This window comes from Atractosteus spatula, chromosome 14 (genome assembly GCF_055471065.1).
Source record: "Atractosteus spatula isolate fAtrSpa1 chromosome 14, fAtrSpa1.hap1, whole genome shotgun sequence".
NCBI lineage: Eukaryota > Metazoa > Chordata > Actinopteri > Semionotiformes > Lepisosteidae > Atractosteus > Atractosteus spatula.
The window spans coordinates 14,638,086-14,655,015 of record NC_142719.1 but is presented as its reverse complement, the minus strand read 5'-3'; the positions used below and the strand labels follow the sequence as shown (position 1 = coordinate 14,655,015).

Genomic DNA, 16,930 nt, shown 5'->3' with positions numbered 1-16,930 from the left:
TGAAGGAGATGAGCTCGCAGCCTGGCACCTTTCAGCTTCTCCCGAGCCCATATTACTACCAGGGCAGCTCTGCCCGGGGCCCCTGGACGCCAGCTGCGGCGATGACTCATGGCCTGTGAGATCAGGTAGATTTCAGGGGAACTGTTGACTTCAAGGTGTGGAAAAACAGCAAGCGAGGCGGCCCGGCCAAGGCAGAGATGACAATGACATCTCCTTCCCCCGAGCCCTGGCAGAGAGCACCTCTCCATCTGGGTGTTTACTGACACAACTCCGCGTTGCCATAGGAAAACACAAGGAGCTCTCTCTGCGCAGCCAGAGGGGAACATTCAAGGAAAAACGTGTTTACCGAGCAGACAAAAGGGGAGCTGGAGGCTATAGGCATGTTTCCAAACTGTGCGGTTTCTGTTGTCTATCTCTCTGTCCATCTCTCTAACTATCTGCCTGTCTCTCTGTGTCAGTCTCTCTGTGTGCCTCTCTGTCTGCCTGTCTCTCTCTGTGTTAGTTTCTGTCTGCCTGTCTCTCTGTATGTGTCTGTCTTTCTGTCTGCCTATCTCTCTCTGTGTGTCAGTTTCTGTCTGCCTCCCTCTCTGTGTGTGTCTGCCTCTCTGTCATTCTCTCTCTGTTTATCAGTCTCTCTGTCTGCCTGTCTCACTGTGTGTGTCTTTCTGTCTGCCTGTCTCACTGTGTGTGTCTGTCTCTGTGTGTCTATCTCTTTCTGTGGGTCAGTCTCTGTCTGCCTGTCATTCTCTGTGTCAGAGTCTCTGTCAGAGAGTGTGTGTCTGTGTCTGCCTCTATGTCTTTGTGCCTCTACGTCTTTGTCTACCTGTCTGTCTCCCTCCTTGTCTCTGTGTCTGTCTCTCTGTGCCTACCTGTCTGTCTGTGTCTGCCTGTATCTCTATCTCTCTGATGGAGTGTCTGTGCACATGGCCCGTTTCCAATGTCTCTGACTCATGATTGGCATTACAAAACACAGGTCTCCAAACTGATCGCCCGGAACCAACATGCTGGTGATCAGTCAAGCAGGCGAAGTGAGGTGTCAGCGTGCTTCCACACGGAGAGCGCAGGAACCAGCCGGGGGGGTTGGTGGCACTGCGCTGCAGCAGGTGGAGGAGATCATTGGGTGGGCGGTGAGGGCAGCTCTGCTCAGCACACCTGACAGGTGCCAGCCTGTGCTCTGCAGTGCCCTGTTCCATGCTTCCCGGCCTTCGCTATTCAGCTGCCCTGCTGCTGGTGCTTTTCTGGGGGAGATCAGTTAGCAAGAATTACAGCTCACGATTGGCACAAGACGCTGGCAGATGTCTCTATTACCCTGTACCCATCCTGGTCTGGCCTCGCCCCCTGTACTTCTGGGGCAGCCTTCTAATTTTCCTCTCCCAGGCTATCTGTCTGGCTGTGCTTCTCCCCCCCTGCTCCAGACACACAGCTCCCCCTTACCGAAGGCACAACACTGCCATCTGGTGGACACTTCTCGTATGCCAGGAGGAGGGAGTGAGAACAGCGATGCACCTGAGAGTACTGTATGTCACTTCTAAATCATACCTCTGAGGCTGCATGGCAGTGGTCCCCTACTTATAGCTCCTACTAAAGGCAACCACCGACCTTATTGGTGCATTTCAATATTCTTAAACTGGTTTCTTTTATGTTGATCGGATTTGAAAATACGTCCAGTGCAGGCACATTGGGAATTATGCTCTAAACCCGAATGATGCATGAATATGCGTTTTCCCATAAGATGATCAGGGCTCTGGTGCAAAGAGAAGGTGGAACAGAGAATACAGCCATGAATGTGTCCTGCATATACAGTATACACCTGCATGTACACTGCCAAGTTAGATGACCCCAGCACAGGCTGTGAGCAGATATCTGACTGATAGGGGCAGAGATAATTACACACCCTTGGACCGCATTATCTGCTGTGACGTCAATTGGCGAAACTCTCAGGCTAATTCACCTCTGCTCTGATTGGCAGATGTTCAGGTGGCCAGATTTCTTTCAAACAGCAGGTTGGATCTCATGAAAGACGTTTGTCGCTCTTAATGGCCTCCTCTGCTGTGTTGCTAGTTCGCCTGCCGTAGAAACACGGGCCCAGGAGGAGAGAGCCTCCTCTGAGCGGAATCGTGTGTCTTCAGAAAAACCCATCAGGGGCTCTTTGACCACCCAGTCAGACAGCGTCACCAGGGCCCCCCGGTGCAAAGCCTGTTCCTCGCTTTCTGGGCACCCCAAAAGGCCTCACATGGGGAATGGGGCCCAGTCCTGAGAGAGAGAGCTCAGATACCCCTGCCTCTGCTGTTTCTGAGCAATGGACACTGCTGTCAGGGAAGACAGGAGCGCGGGCTCTGAGCGGGGCCGAGCAGGAAGAGGTTAACGGGGCTGGTGTCTTATCTGCAGTGCGTGCCCAGCGCGGGGCTCTGTGCTGCTCTGCCCGCAGGCCAGGCCTCTCCTGGGAGCGCGGCGCTGTTCCTGGGGTGGGGAGCCGGGTTTATGACCCTGCTGGTGGAGCAAAGTCCGAGCGCAGGCGCTGGCAGGCACCTCTCCCCTCTCCCCGCTCTCTTCCTGTCGCTGCCTCGGCTGGTGTCTCTCGGATCCCCGGACTTTGGGGGGGATCGGCGGCAGGGCTCTCTCCCGAAATGAGCGTCTTTTCCTCGGACCCGCCCTCGGAGCTGCCCTTCCTTCCCGGAGATTTCATCCCGGAGCTTCTGGGGAAGGAGGCCTCTTCTGCGTGTGAGTACCAAGGGGAGTCAGCCCTTCACAGGACAGCAGAGCAGCAGGGACACGTATTCGCCTGGACCTGGAGGACAACCTCTGTCTGTCCTTACCTGTCTGTCTCGCTGTCTCTTCCTGTGCCTGTCTGTCTCTACCTGTTTCTCTCTCTGTTTCTACCTGTGCCTGTCTGTCTGTCTCTACCTGTCTATCTGTCCCTGACTCTATCTGTCCATCCCTACCTGTTTGTCTGTCTGTACCTGTCTCTCTCTGTCTCTACTTGCCCCTGTCTGTCTCTACCTGTCTCTCTCTGTCTCTACCTGTCCATGTCTGTCCCTACCTGTCTGTCTGTCTAATCTCCGACTGTCATCTGTTGCTTTCAAGCTGTCTGGCTAGAGGCACAATGAGGGATTATAAACCTGGACATGTGCCTGTGTGTTGAAGTGTGTATGACTGTCTCATAAACTCCAAGCTTCTCACTTACACATCGCTGCCTTGCTCGCTCCAGTCACATGACTCTCTGAGCAGCTCTCTATCTGGGAACTGTGGTGAGCTGACAGGAAGTGTTGTGGTGTCCCATGAGGAAGTTATGGGAAAGGGAAAGGGTTCGATTTCCGACAGCAGGCACGAGGAACCATGATCTTCAGAAGGAAGGGTCCCACTGTGAATTGGCCAGAAGCAGGCTGTCTGACAGAGAGAGGCCCCCTCCCAGTGAATGGTGCAGCTTGTTCTCTGCCCACAGCCCCGCCGGTGAAGCCGGAGGCCCCTCGGGAATCGTGTCCGATTTGTGGGGACAGGGTGTCGGGATACCACTACGGCCTGCTGACCTGTGAAAGCTGCAAGGTAATAATAAGTGCTTACACTTCTAGAGCACTTTTCTGGACACTCCACTCAAAGCGCTTTACAGGTAATGGGGATCCCCTCCATCACCACCAATGTGCAGCCCCACCTGGATGAGGTGACAGCAGCCACCCCTACTCTTTTTTGAGAAACACCCTGGGATTTTTAATGACCAGTAAGAGTCAGGACCTCAGTTTTAAGTCTCATATGAAGGACAGCACGTTTTTACAGTATAGTGTCCCCGTCACTATAGTGGGGCATTAGGACCCACACAGACCGCGGGGTGAGCGCCCCCTACTGGTCCCACTAACACCACTTCCAGCAGCAACCTTAGCTTTCCCAGGAGTCTCCCATCCAGGTTCTGACCAGGCTCACACCTGCTGAGCTCCAGTGGGCTGCCAGCTGTGAGTTGCAGAATGATATGGCTACTGGCATAAGGTGACACCTGAATCCATCTTGCACACAGACTCTCACTGACATCCAATTCATCCAGTTTCAAACCATTTCATCCAACTCAGAGTCAATGGGAGAGCCGGAGTCTATCCCAGCAAGCAACGGGCACAGGCAGGGTACTCCCCAGGCAGGACGCCAGTCTATCACAGAGCCCACAGACACAGACACGCACTCCCAGCAAGGCCAATTTCCCCAGTGGCCAAATAATCTACCAGTATGTTTTTGCACTGTGGGAGGAAGCCGACGTGAACAGTGGGAGAACATACAAACTCCACACAGACAGCACCCCAGGAGCTGACCCCAGGGCCGAGAGGCAGCAGTGCAGACTGTGGGGCCCTATCATCTACATAACCTCCCACATTCTCCACCTGTCGTCCCCCCTGCCCCTGCAAGACAGGCGTTGACGTCCAGCAGCAACCCCCCTGTGCTCGTCCCCGCAGGGCTTCTTCAAGAGGACGGTGCAGAACAACAAGCAGTACGCCTGCGCCGAGAGGCAGCGCTGCCCCATCGACACCATGCAGAGGAAGCGCTGCCCCTACTGCCGCTTCCAGAAGTGTCTGAGCGTGGGCATGAGGAGGGAGGGTGGGTGGCTCCTCTGCCTCTCTCTCCTGTCCCCTCTCCATCCCTCTCTCCCTCTCCTCTTTCTCTCCCTTTCCCCAACTCTCCCTCTCCATACCTCCTTCCCTTTCCTCTTTCTCTCCCTCTCTCTCCTTGTCTTCCTCTCTATCCTTCTCTCCCTCTCCTCTTTCTCTCCCTCTCTCTCCTGCTCTCCCTCTCTCCCTCTCCTCTTTCTCTCCCTTTCTCCAACTCTCCCTCTCCATCCCTCATTCCCTCTCCTCTTTCTCTCCCTCTCTATCCCTCTCTCCAACTCTCCCTCTCTATCCCTCTCTCCCTTTCCTCTTTCTCTCTCTCTCTCCTGCTCTCCCTCTCTCCCTCTCTCTCTCCTGTCCTCTCTCCTGCTCTCTTTCTCCAATGTCTGGGGTGCAAACTCTGCTGATCTGGGGGAGGGGGGGTCTTTACTGACGAGTCAGGCTGGGAGAAAGGGAGGAGGGGGGTGAGCTTGTGAGCTTGCGTCGGCACTAACGCCGTTCTCTACCCCACAGCGGTGAGGGCCGACAGGATGAGAGGGGGGCGCAACAAGTTCGGGCCCCTGTACCGGAGAGACCGGCAGCTGAAGCAGCAGAAACGGGCTGATCTCCACAGCGCCCCCTGCAGGTTCAAAGCGGAAAGCCCGGCGGGACAGCCCGGCGCGATGCATGGCTTTCAGGCGGCCCTGGCGGCTGTTCCCACCCCCACAGAGCCCCCCCCCGCCGCTCAGTGCGCGCAGCCGCAGCTGCAGGAGTTCTGCAGGGGACCGACCCCGGCACCAGCGCACACCCTCTGCCCCCGAGCCGTCCTGTACGAGAAACCCCCGGCCCACCCGAGCTACCCCCCACAGGGGCTCTACAGCCACGCGCAAGCCCGATTTCCCCTGCCCGCCCTCCCGGGCCCCCCCGCGCCCGCCGGCCTCTCCGAGATGCTGCGCTGGGAGCCCGAGGAGTCGCAGCTGTGCGCCCGCATCCTGGCCAGCCTGCAGAGGGAGCAGGCGAGCCGGGGCAAACACGACCGGCTCAACACCTTCGGGATCATGTGCAAGATGGCGGAGCAGACACTGCTGGGGCTGGTGGAGTGGGCGAGGAGGTGCGCCATCTTCAAGGAGCTGCCGGTAAGGGGGCTGGGGGAGGCGCCTCAACGCGCTGTTCCTGGCACTGTGTCCCTCTGTCCAGCTGGTCCAGTACGGGGGGACGGACAGGCGGTCAGTCTCCCTGTCACGAAGTGGTTTTCAGGACCCTATGCAGCCAGCAGAATCCGGAGGGGAGTGAGACAATACGGGGAAAAAAGACTAGGATTGGGGCTGGAAGAACAGGGGGGCGTGTCCAAGGTGCGCCGGTGCTCGAGGGGGCGTGGTCCAGGGAAACAAGTCCGAAGGGGGTCCATAAGAATATCCAAGAGTGAGCAAATGTCCAGAGCCGGGTAATCAATCCAAGATGAACAAGACAGGAGTTAAAAGCCGGAGCGTGATCCGGTGAAGGGTCGGGGGAAATAGAAGGGGTCACGGGGCCAGGCACTCCCAGCCCCGGACCCAGATGGTCGGGCCCCTCCTGGACTCGCTGGTAGAGGGGCTTCCGGGTGTCCATCTTCCAAAGCTGAGCCCAGATTGGTAAGAGCGTCTGGCTTTTATAGGAAGGGGGCTGGAACAGGATCAGGTGCAGGAAAAATCAACACAAACAAGGAAGGGCTGGAGCATCCTTAAGAGAAGGGGTGTACGATTGTGACACTCCCTGTCTCTCTCACTCTGTCTGTCCCTCTGTCTTCTTTCAAAAACCGGCTGGATGAGATCTTCCAGTCAGAACTGGAAGGGGCTTCTTTACACAAAGGGTTGTGGGAGTGTGGACTGAGCTGCCCAGCTAGGTTATGGAAGCCAGTCACCTGGCTTCTCTCAACGAAAGGCTGGATGAGATCCTGGAATGAGTTACCTCCTGGCTGCTGTAGGCTGGATGGACTGAACAGCCTCTTGATTGAAACCTTTCTCACGTTATTACGTGAACACAGTAGAGGAAGCACTGTGTCGTCTGTACATTCCTGATCCAGTGTGTGGAGCCCTTGTGTGTTTTTTTAAAGTGAACAGGACCTGGTGCAGATGTGTGCTGATCAATGCAATTCTCTCTCTCTCTTTCTCTCTCTCTCTCTCTCTCTCAGGTGGAGGACCAGATGGCTCTGCTGCAGGGCTGCTGGAGTGAGCTGCTGGTGCTCGACCATCTCTACAGACAGGTGGCTTATGGGAAAGAAGGCAGCATCTACCTGGTTACCGGGCAACAGGTACTAATGGCAACGCGTGGGCAATAGCAACAGCAGCAGCACCAGTCAGAGCAGTAGAGCAAGTCGGCCTGTCTCACGCTGGGATACAAGGGTCTTGTAAGGGCGCCGGGCAGCTGTGATCACTTTTAGAGCCAAAGGCTAGAATCTTTTTATACACATATACAATATTGATAATGGGAACAAGTATTCAGATTTGATCAGTGAAAGCACTGGAAGTTTTTAATCCTCCCTCCTTACTTAAAAGCAGGGGTGCCCAACCAGTCGATCGATCGCAAGAATGTTTGGTAAAAAATAAATGGGCTATTTGACTATTTACTTTTTTTGAAAAAAAGCCTAAAAATTCATTCAGAGCTGTGTATGTACAGTAATGTCATACATTCTACTGCCCTTGTGTGTGTTTAACCCTTGTCGAATGGGTTGTAAAAGTTTCTTCCCTGAGTGCTGGCTGGCACTGAAAAAAAGGCTACAGGAGCTCCGTAAATAAAGAGTGTGGTGTGTGCGACTCAAGAACGTTTTCTTGGTTATTGCCGCACGAACCCCACATACGCCTAGTTTGAGTGCCTATTTGATAGTTGTAGTGTTTGAGCGAAAATGATGTTTGAAGCAAACAGACCGAAAACTTACCGTTACCACAAGGAATTATTTTGATTATTTTTTTGTACTTTCGCATTCAAATCTGCAATGGTAGCGTCTACGCGAAAAAAGAGGAATATAGAACAACGTTTCAAAACTGCACACGGAACGAATGATGTGGACTTTCCCGCTAAAAGCGAGTTACGGAAAAGAAAAGCGGAAAAATAACATCTCAGCTAGCAGCAGTCGGTTTTCACGAGGCCTAATACAAGAGGGAAAGCGGCAATCATCGCATCGCTCCGTGTGAGCCGCGTCCTGCCTAAACAACAAGTCGTTCAGGGATCGAGAAGTCATAAAGAAGGCGTTTGCTGAGGCTGCTGACTTGCAGTTTGGAGATTTAAAAAACAAACGTTTGGCGAGGTTCAGACAGCTGTTCCCTGAAATCGAAGAGTTCCTCGAGTCGTCTAAACACGGTGAATATGCCCAACTAGAGGATGACCAGTGGCCTCTGGATTTAGCAGTCCTCACAGACTGGACTGAACTGCTGAATGGGCTGCAGGGACCAAATAAAAATGTCATCGACATGATCAGCAGCGTCAACGCGTTCAAAAAAAAGAATCAGAAGTGTTTTCAAGTAAGCGTCTCAGTACCGATGCTCACAGTGCACAAGGTAGGATATTCTTTTTTCTAAAATGGGGAACATTACTTGCTCACTGTAGCATGAGTCGCTTGCTTTTATTTACTGTCATTTTAGTGATGGGCATCGTTATTGTACTGATGTGCCCACGGTCTGGTTTTCCTATATCAGAGCTTCAAATTCACACTGGTAGATCGCGCTGGACTGGCAAATGAAAAAGTAGATCTTGCATTAAAAAAGGTTGTGCACCCCTGCTTTAAAGGTTTATAGCTTATAAATGTAAAGTTATCGAGTTTATTTTTTAAGTGCAGTTTTAGAAGATGGCCACAAGAGGGGGGCCAACGCAAAGGTAGTCATACAGGTTAGGTCTCGTCTATCTGCTTGTACTGCACTAACTCATGGGTAGTCAAGTACTGCCGCACCCTGTCCACGCCAGCTCATGATTTAAGGTCAAATGGCTAATTTCTTAAATCAACACAATAATTAAATTGAATTACATAATTAAACAGATGTCTTGGCAAAGACTTGCACTGCAATGGAAGGTCTTGTGTTTGAGTAACCCAGCTGCAATGAAATACAGACCTTTAGCTTGTGACTGGTTTAAAATATCAGTAAACTAAACTGCTTCTTGATAAATAAGAATGGAGAAAATGTAATTATATAATCCTTATGTTGTCCATTTCAGATTGAGGTGTCCACCGTGCTGTCCCAGGCGGGGGACACTTTAGCCAGTCTGGTGTCTCGAGCACAGGACCTAGTGTCCAGACTGAGGACACTGCAGCTGGACAGACAGGAGTTTGTGTGTCTCAAATACCTTGTGCTTTTCAACCCAGGTAAGTATATTCTAAAACTAAAACCCGGTGAACTCCCGATGTCACAGCCCTGTATCTTAACCACTGGACCGGCTGTCCTCCAGGTGTGACAGTCCTGTATCTTAACCACTGGACCGGCTGTCCTCCTGGTGTGACAGTCCTGTATCTTAACCACTGGACCGGCTGTCCTCCTGGTGTGACAGCCCTGTATCTTAACCACTGAACCGGCTGTCCTCCTGCTGTAACGGCCCTGACAGATCTCCTAACGCCTCTGCGCTCGTGTTCCAGATGTGAGGGGCCTGCGGGCCAGCGGGCAGGTGGAGCGGGTGCAGGAGGGTGTGAACCGGACCCTGATGGAGCACACCATGGCGGCACACCCGGGCCAGACGGACAAGTTCGGCCAGCTGCTGCTGAAGCTGCCGGAGGTGCGCGGCCTGAGCCTGCAGACGGAGGAGTACCTGTACCTGCGGCACCTGCAGGGAGACCTACCCTGCAACTCCCTGCTCACCGAGATGCTGCACGCCAAGCAGGCCTGAGGAGCGGCCCGAGCAGTCCACACCTGCTGCCCCCGTCAGCACGGGCGCTCTGCTTTCACCCGGACCCTAGAGACGGGCCGTCCCGCCTCACATTCCAGCTTCGGATATCCAGGCCAGTACCTGGATGGGAGACTCCTGGGAAAAACTAAGCCTGCTGCCGGAAGAGGTGTTAGTGGGACCATTAGGGGGCACTCACCCAGCAGTCTGTGTGGGTCCTAATGCCCCAGCATAGTGACGGGGACACTATACTGTAAAAAGGTGCTGTCCTTCAGATGAGACTCTCTGTGGTCATTAAAAATCCCAGGGTGTTTCTCGAAAAGAGAAGGGGTGCTACCCCTAGTGTCCTGGCCAAATCCTCCACTGGCCTTTACCAATCGTGTCCTCCTACTGATCACCATGTCTGAACTGGCTTCATCACTCTGCTCTCCTCCCCACTGATAGCTGGTGTGTGGTGAGCGTTCTGGTGCACTATGGCTGCCGTCGCATCATCCAGGTGGGGCTGCACACTGGTGGTGGTGGAGGGGAGTCCCCATTACCTGTAAAGCGCTTTGAATGGAGTGTCCAGAAAAGCACTCTAGAAGCGTTGAAGAATCATTATTACGTCTCACTGTCGGGAGCACCTGTCCTCAGCTCCCATCGTCCCGGTAGATTTAGAGGTAACCCTCTCTCCTCTCCAGTGGTGGGGGGGAGGGGGGAGGGATGTGGTTGCGCCCTCTTTTCCATTAATCCGGGGAAACTGGATCGCGCCTCGTACTGGAGACGAGGAAGGAGCAGGTGTCTCCCTCCTCCTCCTCCCCAGCCCGAGGGAGGCCCCGCCTGAGCCGAGCCCAGGCCCCCGGGACGGTGGGGGTTAGAGCAAGCCGGAGCTGCAGCTGGAACCAGCTCATCACAAGCCAGCGCGGAAGGCCGGTGTCCAGCTGCTGTCCACCACCCGTTTCAAACAAAGCAGCGGACACCAGGCTTTCATGCAGGCGCAAGGGGGTAGGTCAGTGTAACGAACCGGGCCAGCCAGGGGAACCAGTACCATCCCCACCATGAACTGGATGGATCAGCCCCACAATCAACTCTGTAACGACACCCTCGGGCTGTGCCGTGAAACAGTCTCTTCAACTGAAAGCAGAGTGTGAGAGACACAAGCTCAAGCCACGTAGCCGGACCCTCTGCCCCAGCGTGCCAGGGGGAGGGGTTTGATCTGGGACAGTGGGGTCGACGCCCCCACTTCGCTATACCCTGGTGCAGTGAGGCAACCTGCCAGCAGGGCGGCTCCACACTCACCCACTTTCCTGCCCTCCCTCAGCCCCCCCCCCCCCGCCATCTCTGACTTAATTAGTCTGTTAACAGGTGAATTCAAATACCATGTTGAAAATCTCTCATCCCTTCAAGAAATGCCTCTTGCGCCTGTTACGGTGGGCATTTTTAAAATAAAGTTGGACGACAAAAATGAGCTCCTACAGGCAGGGATGGAACACAAGAAATGCAATGCTGTTAATCAAATTGGGCATGAGGGAGAAATAAAAAGAATTCCGAAAATAAAGAAATAAATCGACTCCAGTAAAGAAAAGCTGAGGCTCGTTTTAAAAGGGTTTTATTTGTCTTTCCCAGGTGGCAACACCTGCGGCTCGTTTGTGTGGACAGGGGATATGTACAGTTCAGGGCTGGGGAGGCGACGTTCATGCACAGCGCGGCAAGAGGGAAAACATCCACCTCCTCATAAACACAGACACGACAGCAACAGAAATCAGATCCCTGACATAAATAATAAAATCTGCAAATCAAAAACAGAACAAGACCCAGCGCACTTGCATCTCCATCCTTGCAATAAAGAGGCACCTCACTGGGAGAGATGTGGCAGTTTTCACAGTAGGACAGCACAGAAACCACTGCGCGTGCACAGACTCAAGACTCAAGACTCAAGACTCAAGACTCAAGACTCAAGACTCAAGACTCAAGACTCAAGACTCAAGACTCAAGACTCAAGACTCAAGACTCAAGACTCAAGACTCAAGACTCAAGACTCAAGACTCAAGACTCAAGACTCAAGACTCCTTGCTGTGTCATCTCACACACGCTGACGCACAGCCTCCTGCATCACATTTCAGGGCCCTCGGGCTACACTGAGCAAAGGATCGGCCCCCGCCCAGCAGCAGACAGCACGCCCCTCCAGCCAGAGCAGAGGAAAGCCTGCAATCTGATGGGGCCAAGGCAGGCTGGCCGTCCAGTGCTGGGCCAGCAGGTCACAAGAGCAGGTGTGTGAAAGAGTTTGTCTGATCCAAACACGTGTGCCTGCAGTCGGCTTCTTAGTGGTTTGAGTGATGCCAAGGAACTCAGATCCTCAGAGTATGGAGATCGGATCAAAACCCTAGTCCAGTTATTTAGCAGCAAGCATCTTGCACCTCAGACAGTACGGTGCAGTGAATAATTCATACAACACACACGTCCAGGAAACACTAGACCAGCATCATAGAGACTGGCTATTTAACCACCCGCCCAAAAAAACTGGGTTCCCCCCTCACAGCTTTTCCACACCGGAGAGGCAGTCGTGATCGTCTACATCAGGCCCCTGCTGATTCAAGGCAGACCAAGCAGCAGCAGATAAACCATGCTGCCGTGTTGGAGCCCACTCCCTTTGGTGCTTGGTGCTGTGTTGGGGCTGTTCTCTGGTTGGGAGGTGGTGGTAGCACAGTGGGGCACTGTACTATTGCAAATCGAGAACAACTAGAGACTAAATTATTTTTAAAAAAAGAAGGCAGTGACACCCAAGAAGACATGTTTAAGGTATGGATAAGCTGCACCACAGGGGACCCCAGAACCAGGGACCCATCCCGTGTCTGTCTTCCCATTTTCATTTGCAATTCACCCTCTAAATTAGTTGACCAGGTCTCATTATTGGCTCATTATTGACGATAGACCCTTGAATTTGGGGTACAGTAGTTACAACACAATTTCACGCCTTGACAGAGGTGTTCAGTTTCCATCCAGTACAGCAAACATTCAGACTCGCTAAGCTAATTGAGAGATTGAGCTGCCAAAGACCCCAGGCGGCCATGCAACCCACAAGGACACCCTGGTGTCACAGGAGACGAAATAGCTGGCATTCAGACTGCTGGCCTTTCCCCAGCTCCTGCTGCGATTGGTTTATAATCACTTTCTGATTCAACACGTTGCAGTTGCTTCTTCCCTGGTGAGGCTTAAAATGGTGAGCAGGTAAGACCCCACTCTGAGTAGCACTGTGCTGAAAGGGGGACGTTTCCAAGTCTTGAAAACGGGCCCCACACCTTGTCAGCTGTGGGATCCACAGTCGATTAGCGCTATATTCGTTAATAGCAACACCACTGCTTTTGCAGCCCGTTTCTACCTTCTGCCCGCTGGTCCGTGTGTGTTGGGCTAACCTGAGAAGGTTCCGCTCACTCAGCTCAGTCGGACCGGTTCTGAGAGCCCAGAGCAATAGCGAACGGCATGCTGGTCTCGTGGACAAACACAGCACGTACGTCTGTTTTACACCACAGCCCAGCTTCTAACAGCACAGGGTCGTGAGGGAGCTGGAGCCTATCCCAGCAAGCACCAGGTGCAAGGCAGGGTACACCCAGGACAGGACGCCAGTGCACGCCGCACACACACACTAGGACTAGTTTTCCCAGAAGCCAGTTAACCCACCAGCATGTCTGTGGACTGTGGGAGGAAAACGGAGCACCCGGAGGAAACCCACATGAACACAGGGAGAACATGCCTTAGAAAAATGGGTAAAACACTGATCGAGCATTCCAGTGCAAAAGAAAACAAAGACGATTGTCCAAAAACAATAACTAAGGTGTTTAAGCGAAAGCCCTTTTAAATGATCATTCGTAATCACCCCTTAACGCACCTGTGAATGAACAAGACACTGCGTTCCTTGCGTGTGCTCCGTTACAGTTCTTCGGAGCACCCCACGAGCCCCAAGACACCCCGAGGCCCCCTGGCTGGATTGGACGAGCCCTGTGGGACGTGCCTTCAGCTGAACTGAGGATAAAAACGGGGGGAGATTCATCGCCTCTGCTGATCAAGACTGGGCCTGTGTGACGAGAGAGCTGCCAGGAGCAGAGTCCCCACTCACACAACACTGAAGTGTGCAGCAGCGTCTTCTGGGCGAGGGTGTGCTTCTGTGAGACAAAGAGGGGCAAAACGGTCTTGCATCTTTATTTTTCTATATGCTTGTATTGATTCAATTATGGAAAAAGCTGCTGCTTCTTACTGGCGAAAAGCAAGCTTAGGTTTTGTCAGTTTTGGAGCGACACTGCTCCCCCCATCGCTTAGACTGAGGTCCCCAACTCTCCAGCTTATCAAGAACAAGGATAGGACAAGCATCAATGAGTCCAGTTAAGCCAATACTGAGTTCAATGAGGTAATTATGGGCTCAGGTGGAAAGAAAACCAGAAACCTACCAGACCTCCCGGACTGGAGTTGTGCAGCCCAAAGTTAGAAGCGCCACTGGGTATTGATCCCCAACCACTCCTAGTCCTACAGGGCCCTACTCCACTCCAGGTTTTTGAAGAAACCTGTGATCCCAGAAACAGTACTAATTAACTGGGTGAACAACTGACTCCAGCCAAGACTTATTAAGACTGCATGGTGGAATGAAAACTAGCAGACAAATATCTGTGTTCTAGATCCCCACAAAAGAGCATCTGTACCTTCACTCAAATCCTCCAGCAATCTGGGACGCTTTCAAATGTAGTTTTTTTTTTATTTTCCCAGGCCTTGTAAGGTCAGATCCCCTAGCATACGCCCTAAATCGCCCCTCGGCTCCATTCGCCCACAGGTATTGAACTCCGCCACTCATGTCCAGCAACAAGCGAGCTTACAGCCTTACAGAGTCATTTCCAGTTCATACAAATCATCGCAAAAAAAAAGAAAACAAAATCATTAAATAGCCTTCATATATACAGATCATCTCTGATTTTTCACTTGGATTCGTTTCAACAGAAGCATTTTTTTTTGCAGTTTTGACTTGCAACCACCACTATATATATTATATATATATTATTAGTACTTCATTCTTCCATTGCTCCTCACAAGCATACAGGTTTGCTAAAAATCTGCAAGGAAGCGTCAATAACGAGAAGATAACAAAAAGTCCTGCTTGCCCGGTCAGAACAAAGGACTCGGGCGCGGGCCTGTAATCAGAGAGGAGTCTACAGGCTGTGCAATTCGGTCTTGGGTATGTATCGTTTGTCCAGAAGAGCATCGAAGCTGTAGAAAAATAGGCCGACTGCCTGGACAGACAGAAACGAGCTGTCCTTACCCTCCCCTCCACAGGCAAAGAGATGAACGCCTTTCCTCCAGAAGTAGAAAAACAGTTGGCGCATCGGGACGGAGGTGCTCTCGCAGTGCACCGAGAAACACCCCCAGCTCTGTCCCGCTGAGGAACGGACCGGCTCGGTGTTTGTACAGTACATTCAAGATGTGGCCCAGAGCCGTCTGGTTCTGAGCTTGCGGGGCAGGGCCAGGCCCTACACAAATAAAACATTTCACCCACACCTGTTTTCCTCCGGTCTTCACCACCGTTTTTTTAAAGGTTCTTCACTGAAGCAGAAACACAAAAAAAGCAAGGCATTGTAAGTGAGTCCAGAGCCTGGGGACCACGCCCCCGTTCCCGGCCACACCCACAGGCCACACCCCTCCAAACCACGCCCCCTCACAAAAGCCCCTGTTCACCAGGCTGTTGAGTTTGGCAAATCAGTGTCTACACAATTTCCTAAAAACGCCACACTGTCCGACCCCTCTGCTCCACTTTCCAGACGGGTTCTGGGTTTGGGTCACGACCCTGACCCATCGCGGCGACCAGGTCATCACAGCTTAAACAGGAGTCGTCCTACAAACAAACAGCCGGGGGGGCTGTGGCCCCAGGTCCTGCTGATGCACCCCATCCTGATAACAGGAACTCGCCGGTGGGGGGAGGAGATACTGACGGACAGTCCTGGCAAGGCCAGTGGCTGCAGAAAGAAGAGGTCGGGACACTGGGGTCCGGAACGGCGGGTCAGAAGCTGGACACAGAAAGGGAGGTCGCCCCCTTCGCCCCCAGTAACACAGGTCCATTCTTCCCGGGACCAGATCTTCCCCAGGGTGAGCCGGCAGCCCAAAGGAGGGTAGGCAGAAGGAGGGAGGGGGGGTGGAAATGATTTGTTTTTAGGTGGAGGTGGCCTTTGGCTGTTGCCGCATGCTCAGGCTATTTGGGGGTGCCTGGCTTTTTGGGGGTGCCCGGCCTCTTGCTCTGCCACAGATGCCCCTGTATCGTGAAGGCGTCCACGCTCATGGACATGGTCTTGGAGGGGATGGGGGTGAACTGCTTGCGGTCGGAGCTGTACTTGTAGATGGACTCCACCATGGCTGGCGTGATGACCCGCGGGCCGAAGCCCGTGAGCCGCGCCATCTCCTCCGTCTCGGGGTTCATGGTGTAGACGGCGCGGAACTGGCAGCTGGAGTCGCGGAACAGGATCAGGAAGTGGTTGGCCTTGCTCTTCTCCATCTCCTGCGAGAGTACACAGCGCACGGGCAGGGGACAGGGGACAGAGGACAGAGAGGAGGGAGACAGATCGCAGGGATTACAGTTACAGTACCTGCACTCACAGACCCACTCTCCACCCAGAGCACCCCAAAGAGAAACCGGGGGAGGCACACGGCAGGGCAGGGGCAGGAGGAAGCAGCTGCTGCACCAGCTCGATCAGTGGAGATTAGCCAGGATCTGGGCTTGACCCCCCTGCTCTTACACAGCCATGCGATCTCTAGTAACCAAGTAGAAAGGACCCTGGTTTAACTGGAGGAGGTCCTCCTGCAGCACACTGCACTGCCCCTGGTCTCCATACAGGGACAGTGAAATTAAATTCCAGCCCAGAGGGTCAATCGGCAGTCTGGGGGGTATCTTACCTCCACAATCTTGTTTTTCTGCGGCTCGTTGACTTTGCCCGCCAGGCAGCAGCGCGACAGGGCGTTGTGGATGATGAACTTGTTGGACTTGAAGCTGGGCTCCTTATAGAGCTTCGGACCTTGGGACACAAACACACAACACGAATCAGGACGCTTTCTTCCCAACCTCCATGATATATGACCTACACCTAACTCTTTATAGCCTGCAGTACAAAGAATTGTCCATTACGTAAGTAGGCACTAATAAAGCATTTACATGTTATAATAAACTGACTTATTTATAACGGGCAGTGAATGCTTTCTTAATACATATTTGAATTTTGACCTGTTAGGGCTGTAAAAGTGAAACAGCTGTCTGTATGCTTGTATCCATAACTTCAACTATTATGTGCAAAAGGGCAGAATTAGAAACTGTAGCGTAATGATTAGACGAAAAACTAATTAACATTCATACCCACAAACCATTGTGACTCGTACTCGTAACTCCAAACCTTCATTCTGAGTACAAGTAGTTTGTCATGCACTTGTGAAGCATCGGCTACAGCCCTTAAACTAAAATGTTCTAAATTTAGCCAAAATGGAGAACTTGATTTAGCTACAGTGGTCTACAGTATTGAACA

General features: G+C 52.8%; 2 protein-coding genes across 2 annotated transcripts in view; one reads left to right on the top strand and one right to left on the bottom strand.

Moving 5' to 3' along the window:
- The first annotated feature begins 2,536 nt into the window (after positions 1-2,536).
- nr5a5 (nuclear receptor subfamily 5, group A, member 5) lies at positions 2,537-15,579 on the top strand. Its single transcript, XM_088932083.1, has 7 exons — positions 2,537-2,721; positions 3,443-3,543; positions 4,434-4,575; positions 5,097-5,698; positions 6,733-6,852; positions 8,748-8,895; positions 9,163-15,579. Exons 1-7 carry the CDS (start codon positions 2,628-2,630, stop codon positions 9,408-9,410), a joined length of 1,455 nt encoding a protein of 484 aa, XP_088788209.1. The 5' UTR covers positions 2,537-2,627; the 3' UTR covers positions 9,411-15,579.
- Positions 10,980-16,930, bottom strand: part of camsap3 (calmodulin regulated spectrin associated protein family member 3) — a 44,615-nt gene continuing 38,664 nt past the window's right edge. Inside the window, exons 16-17 of the mRNA XM_088932082.1 lie at positions 16,311-16,429; positions 10,980-15,915 (exon numbers count right to left, since the gene is read on the bottom strand). Coding sequence (XP_088788208.1) covers positions 15,613-15,915; positions 16,311-16,429 — 422 coding nt within the window. The 3' untranslated portion in view covers positions 10,980-15,612. The remainder of the gene's footprint in view (positions 15,916-16,310; positions 16,430-16,930) is intronic.